Source organism: Anabrus simplex, chromosome 1, assembly GCF_040414725.1.
Source record: "Anabrus simplex isolate iqAnaSimp1 chromosome 1, ASM4041472v1, whole genome shotgun sequence".
Lineage (NCBI taxonomy): Eukaryota > Metazoa > Arthropoda > Insecta > Orthoptera > Tettigoniidae > Anabrus > Anabrus simplex.
In genome coordinates this window covers 560879054-560892968 of record NC_090265.1, presented here as the reverse complement: position 1 = coordinate 560892968, position 13915 = coordinate 560879054, and the positions used below count along the sequence as shown (strand labels likewise).

At 40.3% G+C, this 13915-nt stretch overlaps 1 protein-coding gene across 3 annotated transcripts in view; it reads left to right on the top strand.

Moving 5' to 3' along the window:
• slmb (beta-transducin repeat containing E3 ubiquitin protein ligase slmb) overlaps positions 1-13915 on the top strand; it is a 343572-nt gene that overhangs the window by 223227 nt on the left and 106430 nt on the right. For all 3 annotated transcript variants that reach the window (XM_067135559.2, XM_067135560.2, XM_067135558.2), the window contains exon 5: positions 3715-3885. In XM_067135559.2, coding sequence (XP_066991660.1) covers positions 3715-3885 — 171 coding nt within the window. The remainder of the gene's footprint in view (positions 1-3714; positions 3886-13915) is intronic.

The window sequence follows — 13915 nt, the reverse complement described above, 5'->3', positions numbered from 1 at the left end:
GTTAGGAGTAGAAAGACAGATTTAATAAACTGATGGGCAATCCGCTCTCTCACAAAAACAAGGTCTGGATTATATCCACGTTTCCACCTTCCACTGTTAAAGGATGAAGGAAGTTTATCATGAATGAGGAACAGTTGGTGTGATTCTGCCCAATGCATAACAGCTTCTCCATTCTCATCACAGAGCTCGATTGCTGTAGTCGCTTAAGTGCAGTCAGTATCCAGTATTCGGGAGATGTTTGTTCGAACTCCACTGTCAGCAGTCCTGAAGATGATTTTCTGTGGTTTCCCATTTTCACACCAGGCAAATGCTGTAGGTTAATTAAGGTTACGGATGCTTCCTTCCCACTCCTAGCCCTTCCCTGTCCCATCGTTGCCATAACTTATCTGTGTCAGTGCGACGTAAAGCCAATTGTAAAAAAAAAAAAAAAATTCTCATCATGTGGGTAACCCCATATAATGCTGTGCCTGTTGAAATCATCCATGAAGATGGACACTTTCTGCAAATTCAGATAATCAGGTTGAATGAAAATCGTACTTTTGGGGGTTTGTAAACAGAAAAAATGATGCTCAATTCTATTACAATAATTTGTAAGTCATTTTCATCTCTGATGGGGTTTGCAATAATCCTGATATCTGGTTTAGTGAAGATGGCACTTTCATATTGGCTATGAGAACATTCGACTGCCAGTCTAATTCTAGGGATTTTAGGAAGTCATTGATTAACATCCCTACGAGTTTCTTGTATACATAAAATATCACAATTATGTTTTAAACGTATTTCATATAAAAGATCTTCTTTACAAGAAGAGAAATAATTGTTAAATTGGGCTCTGATAAGAGCCTTTCCCTTCTGGAATGCTGACGGTCAGTAACGGAAATTCAATTCCGACTACCTATGCAGGGGCACCATGGGCAGGAATCAGCTTCACCCCTGCATCAACAATCGGATTTCTTCAGTCATTGTGGATCACATCAAGTCTTATTTCACAGTTATGTCCAGCTCTAGAAAAAAAAATATTAGCCTGCATTTCTCTCTATGAAGCGCGAGGCGGAGAGTCATCACCTGTCATTTGCCTCTAGTACTTTGCATTTCTATAACGTGGCTTTCACGGAGTGGAAGTTGCGGAGTGCACTTTCACTCTGCAGGGCACATGTCCTGGATCAGACAAATCCACCCTATTCAACAGAATATGGAATGAGGGTGTGTTTCCTTCTTGTAATACCAATTCCCAAGCAAGGTGAATATCCAAAGCCTTTGCATAGCCACAGGCCAATATGCCTTACAAATGGCCTGCGTGAGCTGTTTGAAAGAATGGCGAGTTTATGACTTCAGTGGGCAGTGGAAGAGTCTGTTGACTAACTACCAGTATGGTATTTGCTCTTATCGGTGTGCCGCCAATCATCTGGTCAGACTGGAGAGTGCAATTCGGGAGGCCTTTCTCCAGAAGGAACTCCTTGTACCATGGTTTTTAAGCTAGTCAAACCTTACAACACTACCTGACATAATGGGATTACCTCCGTACTAAATTAGTGGGGATTTAAGGGAAATTTTCCAACATATATTGAGAATTTCATGTCCTCTAGTTCTTTCGATTCTGAGTTGGGAATGCATTTTCTCAATATTACTTAAAAGAAAATTGTACCACAGGGATCTGTACTGAGTGTCACACTGTTCGCAATCGCCATCAATGGCATAGTTGCTGCTGCGGGGCCCATGGCCATTCCTTGGCTGTATGTAGGCGATTTAGGTGTTCATTGTAGCTCTGGAAGGATGACGTTTGCTGAGAGATAACTACAACAGAGTCGACAGATGGGCTCTGCCACATGATTTTTTATTTTCAGCGGTAAAAGCCTCTGTTGCACAATCCTATCGACGTCGGCGTGAGCATCTTTAACCAGAGCTCTGCTGGCAAAACAGTGTATTACCAGTGGTAGACATCTGAGGGTTCCTGGGTCTCCATTTTGATAAGCAGCTAATGTGGCAGTCCCACATCTGTCAGTTGAAGGTGGTCTGCATGAAGAGATGCAACAGGCTTAAGTTGCTCAGCGGTCCTTCGTTGGGGGTTGACCGTGCGGTGCTGCTACGTTTTTACACCACTACAGCCCTTTCCCATATTGACTATGGTAGTGTGGCTTATAGTTCAGCATCGAGATTTACGCTGAGCATTGTGGATGGTGTTCACCACAGTGGAGTCAGGCTGGTAATGGGAGTTTTCCATTCTAGCCTCATTCCCAGCTGACTAAACCGGGAGTTCCACTTTTACGAACAAGGAGGCAGCATATACCTTACATGTGCTGGCAAAATACAACAACATCCAGGATATCAACACATTATTAGTACCCAATACCACCAGATGTACTGAAACTGGCCGAATGCCACATGGTCGATTAGGTTTTGAATTGATAGCTTGTGTCTTGAGTTAAACATAGCTATCAGCGTTTGTCTTGAGCGGACCCATAGCGAAATACATCCGTGGCTAGTCCTGCAGCTCGATATATTGCTAGATGTACTCTGTAGATCGAAGGTGTATGGATGCCTCTGTTCATCGGAGGTATTTCCAGGACTTTATTCACCAGTATCCAGCCGCACGACAATGTCTTCATTGATGGTTCTAAGATCGGTGAAATTGTGGGATGCTCTTTAGTCTCTGATCATACTGGAACAAATATCTCTCTTCCTAGTGTCTGTAGCGTGTATATTGCAGAGTTCTTTGCCATCTTAGAACCTCTGCAGTTTTGCACTGATTGATGGAAACCACTTTTTTGTGGTTACTGACTTGCTAAGTTCTCTGCAGTCTCTTGACATATGTTTTCCACAACATTCACTGGTGCAGCAAATTCATGACCTTCTATCCAGGTTGTGTATGGTGGCACAAGAATCACATTCACATGGCTTGGGATTGTGGGAAATGAACTTAAAGATGAAGCTGTAAAAGAAGTGGCACTTTTACCACATAGAGCTATGAACCTAGTATGGATATGGTCATCTCCATCAAACTATCTTGTCGTCTTGGGAATCGGAGTGGCCAGCTATCTGAACTCCCCAAAAGCTGAGAACAATCAAGAAGACTAACTGCCATGTTCCAGTCCTCTTTCCAGCCTTTACGATGAGAGGCCGTAGTTTTGTGTAGGCTGAGGATAGGTCGTGGAAGATCTACACATTCTTACTTCCTGAAAAGGGAAGACCCCCCCCCAAGTGAGTCCTTGTGGTTCCGAATTCGCCATGATCCACTTTCTCTCTGGCCTAAGACGGAACCTTAACCTGCGGGAGACACTCGCTCATTCTAGCCGATAATGAGAGTACTACCGATCTCATTATTCGCTTTATGTGAGAAAATTTCGAGTTTTTCAATTTCCTTTTTTGCTTAGTAAAATTTTTTATTTTTTGTTTAAAAAAATTCATTTTCAGTTTTATACAGTTTATTTTCTTTTCTTTTTTGTTTCCATATAATGTGTTCAGAGAGGATAGTTAACCTAGTTGTACTTCCTGTTAACCCCCCCCCCCCAAAAACTCCTTGTACATCGGTGCATTGCAACTTTTAATTTTGTAAAACAAAAATCTCCACCACTGCTGTGGAATATGAATCCTGGAAAATTTTAGTCACATTTGTTTTATCTCATTCCTACATATCACTTACAGGACTTGCATATTGCTTGCATTTGTGTTTTATTCTGTTTTGTATTCTAATTCATGTCTTTTTTTTCTTTGCAGAGTATAGAGAACAATTGGCGGATGGGTAGACATGTACTACAAAGAATTAATTGTAGATCGGAAAACTCTAAAGGTGTTTATTGTCTACAGTATGATGATCAGAAGATCGTTTCTGGTCTTAGAGACAACACAATAAAAATCTGGGACAGAAATACCCTCCAATGTACCAAGGTATTGTGAATCTGGCTTATCTTGCTTTTGCTTTTCTGATCATAGTTTATGCATACACTTTTAATATTTAGATGACATATGGTGGTACCTCCGTGCCTACTGGTTGCGTTTATTTCAAGAATTTTACTGATTTGCTTACTTTTCCCATTTCATGCTGGAGATGCATATTACTTGAACTGATATTGCAATTGACATTAATAGATACGTTAAAATTGAAGTAATTTTTGTTCTTCTTTGGAATTTTGTCTTTGTATCCAATTTATTAAATGTATGTTGCGGGGTCAAAATGAGTGGTTGTAAAAAATGGGTACCAAACTTAAATTATAAAGGAAAGCTTAACACTTCTTATGTCTTTAGTAAAGTATGTTGATTATTGCTCAAATAGTAATTGCAGATACTGAAATACTCATTGTCAGTTATACCCTGGTAGTTTAATATGTTCTGTTTAGTATTATAGGGTACTGTAGGATGGACCTATATCACATCTGTTAGGCATCATTGAAAGAGTCTTTGTACAAATCCTGGGATTATACCTTTCATAAGACCATGGGCATCTTAGCCCCAGCCTCATTAATTATAAATGTACAGTACCAGTAGAGACATGGTAAAATGTAGGCTATCAAACAGAATTCCTGTGCTTGCCAATTAGATTAGATGAAGAATACTGTATGTGTCAACACACAACCCAAATTAACTTTTCAATCAAGTGCATTTCATATTCCTTTGCTAGGTCTTTGGTGTTCAGTTAAGCCTAATGGAGTTTACAGATGATTATTCTACTTCTTCAGTTACTGTTCATCACTTCATATCCAGCTCTTTCTAACATTGTTATGGGTTACATGAGCCTTAGAGAAGTTGCCATATTTGTTGAGGGACCTTACCATGTTTAATCCATATTTGAGAAATGTTCTTATTTATCACTTTAAGATATTGCACTGCTTTTTCATCTTTAGTGCTCGGGTGTCACCATTGTAAACATTGCAGTTACCAGACCATGTCACTTTCCATTTGCAGCAGTCAGGTCATGTGTACATTGGATAGGACACAACACATAACGGCACAGGAGCTTTGTTGTCTATTCCATGCTACACTCCCATACAGTTGATGCTATTGAATATTTCAGAGCGGCCATTGATCTTGTGACAACTGTACGGAGCTTCACAATTAAGTATTTATTTTCCACCTAGTCGATACAATGATTGCTTAAGGCAATTTTTAATGGTCAAAAGTGGTACATGTTTCGTACATTATCAACATCTTCAGCCACATAACACTGTTTAGATGAAAAATGTATAAAATTGACAAAGTAATGCTTTAGAGGAAGTGTCCTTAAAATTAACACTTCCTCTAAAGCATTACTTTGTCAATTTTATACATTTTTCATCTAAACAGTGTTACGTGGCTGAAGATGTTGATAATGTACGAAACATGTACCACTTTTGACCATTAAAAATTGCCTTAAGCAATCATTGTATCGACTAGGTGGAAAATAAATACTTAATTGTGAATCTATTGAAGTGCGATACGGACCATGAAGCTGATTTTATGTACGGAGCTTGTCGAGTGTGTACCATACTGGCCAACTTTCCTGTGTGCTGTGGCTAGGTCTCCAAGTGGAGTTGGCCAGTGTTGTAGTAGGCTGTTTATCTACATCTCCACTCTTGAGACTTGCTAGTGGCAGGGACTGTTGTACTCGTGAAGCTTTGCCATGACTTCAGACGTACAACAGGCTGCCTTTCAGAGGTAACCACCTCAAAGTGTTTCTTCAATACCACTGTTCATTGCCAAGTATTATGTGGAACATGCAAGCTAGATGGTTCAAAGAGCTGTTTTGTTACTCTTGGTGACCAGCCAGAGAACCTTGTTGAGGAGAATGTCTTAGTTCATATGTGGTGGTTTATACCACACAGGGCATGCTTATACACCAGCTGAGTAGCAAAGGGATGAGCCAGAGATTTTACTGATTTTTAGTGTGACACCCCAGTTAGTTCAGTTTATCTTATATAAGAAATTATTTCTGGTGCAGTGTTTGAATGAGCGGATTCTCTCCAGAGAAACAGCTAGGTGTTGTGGTGCAAGTGCAGTGTATCCCCTGTGGGTGGGGGACACAGACGAAGAATTCTCCCACGGTATCCCCTGCCTGTCGTAAGAGGTGACTAAAAGGGGCAACCAAGGGATGATCAAATTAGAACCATGAAACTACTTGTGATAAGTACCACCACACGGGGAACACCATGTGTTGCTTTTACTTGCGTGTAGTACCACTATGTTGGGTACCGAATAAGTTTGTGATTAGTAGCAAACAAGAACGCGATGGCTTTTACAGTACCTGTGACTAGTAGTACTATATGAGAGATACCATGGGATGAGGGAACCCGAGGTTCTGGCTAGCCTATGATTAGTGTCAACTGTATGAGGAACACCACGGGATAGTAAAGAGTCCCTGTGGTTGGTAACCTTATGTGATGAACGCCATAGGTTTGCGTTGCCTCTAAATGGCGCTGCAAGTGCGAAACAGCATAGGTCTGTAATGTGCGAATTTCATTACCTGTGAGGTGTACCATAATGTGTGGAATACCACGAGTCTACATTACTGTTGTTCTACGCCAGCTTCTGTGCATGTGAGGCACTGTGGGTCGGTTCCACTGATCGTTTTAAATTCATATCCATTCATTCTTCGTTCTCACGTTTTGAATTGTGGTCAGTGGATGTCTTTGGGCTTTTAATTTGTCATTTCATTTTGTATAATTTTGTACCATTAGGAGCTGATGACCTAGATGTTAGGCCCTTCTAAACAACAACAATCATCATCATCATTATCATCATCATCATCATCAAGTGCAGTGTAACAGCTAAACTCCTCTCCATGCGACCCCAAGTTGTTGTGTATTTCCTTGCCACTGAACTGGAAAGAGCACACGAGTTCTTCTGGTTGTATAGTTAAACTCCTTTTAGTGCCTAAGTTAATCTGTGTTCAGCCTGATTGTGAGAGCAAGATACCCACCGTATGCTTCTGGTCGCCCATGGGAATTGTTGGTCATAAACTCTCAGGGATCAGAACATTTCCCAATGTAATATCATTCTTCAGAACTCTTCTATTGCTGCTGTCACCCTGGAACCTCAAATTGAAGCTTTAGTTTTGGAGGAGCTTCATATCATACAAAGGAGATTAAAGCTCTTCTTTGTGACATACAATTTGTGCTCAAAGTAACTATGGGTAAAGTCGTATAGGCCATTGTCAGATCTAGAAAGGCAGTTTCTGTTACATTCCTCATCTGAAAACCATTACAGTACTGGTGTACTGTTTTAAATTTAGTTTCTATGTGATGCAATCTTGTCCAAGTCTTCATCCTGGTGGTTGTGGAATCAAAAGTGGTTCAGTTCCATCTGTTAGGATGTTGTAGATCATTATTTGAAGATAGGAGAGAGAGAGAGAGAGAGAGACATCTGTAGTTCTTACGCTCATTACATAACATGCCTGTTTAAATAGAATTGTTACTCTGTACTTAACAGATATTAGGGAATTGGCATTGAAGCAAGCAGATATTAATCTCTAAAACTTGTAGCAGCTGCTCTGATGTCGACATATTGTCGACATTGTGTACTACTGAAATTCTCTGCCATATTCTGGATTACTTACGGATAATATGTTGGACAGATGCTTACTACATTGTCCTTGGATAGCAATGGTCTGCTTTAGTTCCTAATCACACTGTTTTCTTCTTCTTTTTGAATGGAATTTGCAATTTGCACTGATGGTCATGTTATTTTCTAGTGTGTGTTACTGAGTATTTATTTTAAGTGTTTTAATTTATATATTCTTGTAGATAGTTTTAACCTATGTAAGTATGGATACAGAATTGAATACATTACTTGACCTTGATTCTGACAGTGGCAGTAGTTGTGTTGTGCGTCATTATAAACGTAGAATTTTGGTGAGCATTTTTAACTCTATTCTCTCAAACTGTCTGTGTATAGCTAATGGTAACAGCAAAGGTAAAGGCTCCAATAGTGACAGGGGGTGCAAAAATAGATAAATGAACAATGTTCATTCTAACCGTACACAATTAAAATCCCCTCCCTGGTCATGGATCAAACCTGAGACCCTCTGAATCGAAGGCCTCAACGGTGACCATTCACCGAAGGAGCCCGACCATACCCTGGTGAAGTACAGGTTATAAATGACTAGATCGTTCAAACACGCTTTTATTAACTAATGTACACATTCATTTCAACATGTTATGGACATTTGGCGAACTGTTGGGGACATTAGGTATTTTTCTCATGAGAGTGCAGAAATATTCTCATGTTCATGAAAAACAGAACACCTTGAAAGGCTAGAGAAAGGAAGTTCATATTCACAGGACATGTTCATTACCATGTTCTGCAGAAACGATTAGCATTTCAGTCACCTAGGTTCAGCTTGTGTCCTGTTGCCTCGTAGGCACTGGGTCCTCCGTGGGCACTGATAACTTGTTCCATGTGTGATGGCATCGGCACATACAAGACGTGAATGCATCCTGGAAGATAGCCATCCAGGCTGCATTCACATGGTTCCACAGTTCATCTTTGGTGGTTGGCATTGGGTCACTGCGCCGCAGCCGTCATTTCACCATATCCCACACATTTTCGATTAGTGACAAGTTCGGTGATCGGACGGGCCAGCCCAACAGTCTGACATCCTGTGACAGTAAGAAGGCACACGTTTTTGCAACAACATGTCGTCACGCATTGTCCTGCAGAAATATGGCGTCTGGGTTGTCGTGCAGAAAGGGTATGGCAACAGGTCGCAGGATGTCATTCACATAGGTCAAACTGGTCACAGGTCCCTGGACATGCACCAGCTGTGATTTGTGGTTGTAACCAATAGCATCCCACACCATAAGGCCTTGAGTTGGTGCTGTATGTCTTGTGCGAATACAGTCAGTGTGTTGCCTCTACCCCCGTCTGCGGCAAACCGAAATGCGGCCATCATTTTCAAACAAACAGGACCTAGATTTGTCTGAAAACACTATCTGCTGCCATTCTTGTCCCCAGTGATGTTCTTCCATACACCATTGCAGTCTAGCATGTTTATTAATGAAAGGTAGGTGGAGAAGTGGACAACGCGCCGTTAACACAGACCGTAATAAACGGCAGCGGACTGTCACTCCTGATAGTGTACGATATGTTCTACTGTTGTGCCAGAGCCAAGGAGGATGCATTCTGTCCTGCAATGCCATTTGGATGAGTTCCTGGATCTTCTCCGGGGGGCAGTCTGGGTGGTGCTACCAGACCCATTTCGTTGTGTTTTACGGCGTTCTGCGAATCATTCTGTACACACCCGTTGCACTGCTGACACACTGAGTCCCACATGAGCAGCAATTTCCTGGATGGATGCATCGCGTTCTCTCATGCCAATAATGCGCCCTTTTTCAAACTCATTTGGCGGTACGGTTCTCGCATACGTCTGCGAGGCATCCTGCACATCTGCACAAGCCACACCGATTCATTACCTTCAGTTTATAGTGACAACAAGAGCTGCAGGCACATTTACCAGTCGGTAGTGGAGCACTGAGATATCAATGTGGACCTCGAACCTGAGGGCCTAACATGGTTCAAATGCTAATCATCTCTTCAGAACCTACTAATGCACATGTCCTGTGAATATGAACTTCCTATCTCTAGTCTTTCACAAGGTGTTCTGGTTTTTTTGAGCATGAGTCTAAATCAGAGTGGATTAATAGCAGTATTGAAGAAAAAAAGGAGAGCAAATGGTAAAACATTACCAGCAGTCATTTTCTTATTTTCTGGTCAAAATGTTTTATATCTGCTCTGCACACTTATTCAAACCAGCAGTCTTACCAGTTTTGCACTGAACTACGGGTAACTTGAGTTCATCTGAATGGTCTGGATGTGGTTTGTAGTTTATTTTCTAAAGATAATGATTTATTGATTCTTCCCTCGTGTTTGCCATACAAGAGCAGTGTGTAGATCATTGTTCCGATTTTAGAACATTCCGCAGGCCTCTGGGATGCTGTACTTAGAGATGTGCTGAGTATTCAGGGTTACCATATTGTGTGACGTGAAAAAGAAGTCACCTTTTAAAATTTAATAAAGTAACAGAACGTTTTTTTTATGTAAATGCTTGTATAGTCGCTGAAAAAAGGAGCGCATGGTATTGTATGTTCCTTGCATTTAATATTTTATCAGACAGAATATAACTCATCTCCCATGTAGGAACAAACCCTCTGGATACCCACAACAAACATTGTATCTATAGGTTCAGTTGTTTCTGAGGAAAATGTGCTTGTGAGGAAGGAGCTTAGACTGTACCTTGCACTCATTCTTTCCTTGATTGGACTGTACAGGTTAGAATATTACAGCCTAAAACATAACATTACATGAAGGCTACGGACCATTTAATGAAATGTATCCCAAATATATCTCAAAATTCTGTTCAAGATAACGTACAACTAGTTAGTTTTATTTTTGCCCAGTCACATATTAGATGATCTTATTTTACTCAACAATTTTGGCATTACTTTTGTGTTCATAAAACTGTTGACAAGACATATCTTCAAACTTGTACTGAAGAATTAGAATGTTCCTAGTAGAATGAGGTGTTAAATTTTTCTTTGGATCACTGTGCTTTATAGAAAACACCCTCTCAACATTGGCATTACCAGGCGAGTTGGCCGTACGGTCAGGGGGGTGCAGCTGTGAGCTTGCATCTGGGAGATAGTGGTTTCGAGCCCCACTGTCAGCAGTTGTATGTCATAACTCAAAATCTAATTAATTTGAAGGAAAAGAGCCAACAATATAATATTTCAAACACTCCTACAGAATTTCTAGCAGTAAAGTTGTTTGAATGTTAATCAGGGCCAGAGGAACAATGCCGAAATTTTGTGTGAAATATCAGCAAAATTTGGGGTTCCTCATAGTATCCTCCTAGATGTATCAAGTCTTAGCGATCAAGGGGGCCACTTCAAATTATTCACAATAGTCTTTACGATTGCTTTTAACAAAAACCATTCATTAACATTTTCAACATTATTCATTCAGTTCCTTTATATGTTCTGCCAGCACTATATGCACTGTCACGTCATGGACGATCATCATTCCATGTTCCGTTATTGTTTCTTTGCTGTGATGCGACCATGCTGTAAGCCATTTTTGGTCTAAATAACATAAAAGGTCCCAGTGCCTTCTATAAAATTGTACAGTGCAGATGCAGTAATCTGTCGGTGTGACAGTGGTTTCTGAATATGGCAGATTGTGTTAAGCTCTTCATTTCTAAAATAAGAGGATGGAAAGTTAGTGAATGTTGGAACTTTGAAAATAAAACCCAGAGTACGAAGTACTATATGAACAGAGATAAACTTCATGTGGGTTGCGCTGTGGCCAGTAAAAGAGGATCCCACCAACCCAGTACAAAAGAAACTAGCGTGGCTGTTTTATGTGGGTCGCACTGAGGCTGGTAAGGGAGGATATCACCAACCTAATTCAGAAGAAACTTTAAAAAATGTTTGGCGGCACAAACTTCTTATGAAACTCTAAGGATATCAGCTACTTAATATGAACCCGAGGCTACCCCCATTAAGGGCATAACCCAAAATTCATAAACAAAATACAGTGAAACCTCGATTCTCCGTTTTTCGAGGGACCATGAAAATAAAACGTACAATACGGGAAAACGGAAAATCCGGGAATGAATGAAAACCATCAACAATTTGGCTAAACATCACAAAAATGAAATATGTATAATTATAATCTTACAAAACTCCTAAACCAAACCAAACTACAGCCCCAGTTGGACTTTGCCTGCCAAGCGACTGCTGCTCAGCCCGAAGGACTCCAGATTACGAGGTGCGCATGGTCAGTGCGACGAATCCTCTCGGCCGATATTCCTGGCTCTGTAGATCGGGGTCGCCATCTCACCATTAGATAGCTCCACAATTAAAGGTAATCACGTAGGCTGAGTGGACCTGGAACCAGACTTATATCCAGGTAAGAATGTCTGACCTGGTCGCAATCGAACCCCGGCCTCTGGATGAGAGGCGGGCATGTTAGACCACGAAACCGCATTAATTACCGGTACGCGAGTTCAAAATCTCGATACTTTATATTCAGTTTTATAGGGGAATCTTCGTCAGTTTCCCGTGAAAACTTCTTTCAGTTTAGCGACTTTGATTAGGCTAGCCAAACTCTTCGAAAAATCTAATAACGCCAAGCCAAACGACAATCGACCACAAGTAGTTTTTAATTCTCTCATCTAATAAAATAAAGCACATTAGATACGAAAGCACCCAAAATGAATGCGAAATCCGTTCATTTCTTAATCTTTCATTGTAATTTGGTCTACGGTATACTGTTCGTAGTCAGTTTCTGTAAATCTCGTACCGCGCAAATTAGGCCTACGTCGACTTTTAAAGGTTATGTTGAACTCGAAAACATGGTTTCGAATGTAAGTATCGATTCTTAAAAGTTCTCGAATGCATTATATTCAATTCTGCGCGTCACAAATCCAATCAAATTGGAAAGATAAAAGAAATATCAAAACTTTAGAAATTACGTTATTCGTGACCTTGAGGTCATCTGGAAAGCGCGCTCACTGCACATGTCAGTACGAGTTTGAAATTATACCAACCATTTAAAATGTAACGTGCGCAAATAAAACGACTGCGGTTTTTGGTATTTTAACACGAAAGCGTAAAATTCCCAGTCTTACATTAGGAACTAAACAGTAATAGGCAATTCCAAGACCTCCCATGGCTTTCTTTTTTTAAAATTACATTTAGGTTCAACATGTGTTTTAGTCTCGCTAACATAATCATGTACGATAATATAAAAAATACTGAATTTGTGTTAAGAAGCAGTTTCGATTCCTGCCTGAAAGCCCAGTTACTCTACAGTGCCCTGAGCAAAGTGCCAAAAACCTCTTCGGCAGTACGATCAAAAAAAGTAAAAATATAAACATCTAACCCTGGACATAATATGGACGTTTTATAAGTGCGAACATTTGACGAAACTCGTTCCGTCTTCAAGCAGAGCTGTCGAAATGCGCCGTGTCTCCTTGCAATTGTTGTCGCCACTCTCTGCTTTATGATTTTCCGAGATTCTCTAAACAATACCACCCGAATGCGATGCTAAGATGGTCCCTCATGCAAGTTCACCGCCGATCGCTTTTCCAGTACCGGTACAGTACTTGCTTTAATTATCGCAGTGACGGGGCGTTAACGCCAAGATCCATAAATATGCCATAGCCGTCCTTTTGTGAGATACAGTTTATTAAAAAACGATTGATCGAGGATTTAGCGTTGATGGGACTGGAATTTCTGGACGGTTGATCCGGGAAATCGTTTCTTCGAGGAACGGATAATGCGGGACTTTTACAACGTGATTTATTTACGATGCTCGCGGGACCGCGTAATTTGAACGCATATTCCGGGGAAACGTATTTTCCGGGAACGGATAATCGAGGTTCCACTGTATACGAATTAGACCAATAGTCAATTTAAGAAACAGGCTGATCTTCAAAACAGCACAAATAAAACATTAAAAGACAAAAATGTTTTAGATTTAGTAGTGAGGCTAACTTGTCTTCACACCAACAGTTTTTGCGGTAGAACAAAGTATGTCAAATTAACCAATAATACCATTCATCCATAGCTTTGATATTCAAGATATACTGGTTCCAGAAACGATTAATATTATAAGAAATAATTTGATAGAGTGCAGTTAATTAAATAAGGTTGAAGTAGAAGAGTTAATAATATAATTAATCTTAACTTTAGAAAATAATCATTTTTTAACACATTGCTGACCGGATGCTTGAGGCTTGTCACATACCCTGTGGACCGGACATTTTTCTACTAAGCATACTAGGGTGCACTTGATTATAAAAATGTAAATAAATATTAAACCAGTCAATATTTTCTTTAAAAGTTGGTATGGGTACTCTCCAATGCCCCTAGTAGTAGTGCATCTGCCTTTACAAAACCATCTTCAGCGTCAATTCCTAACACATCATTAATGTTTACATCGTTGT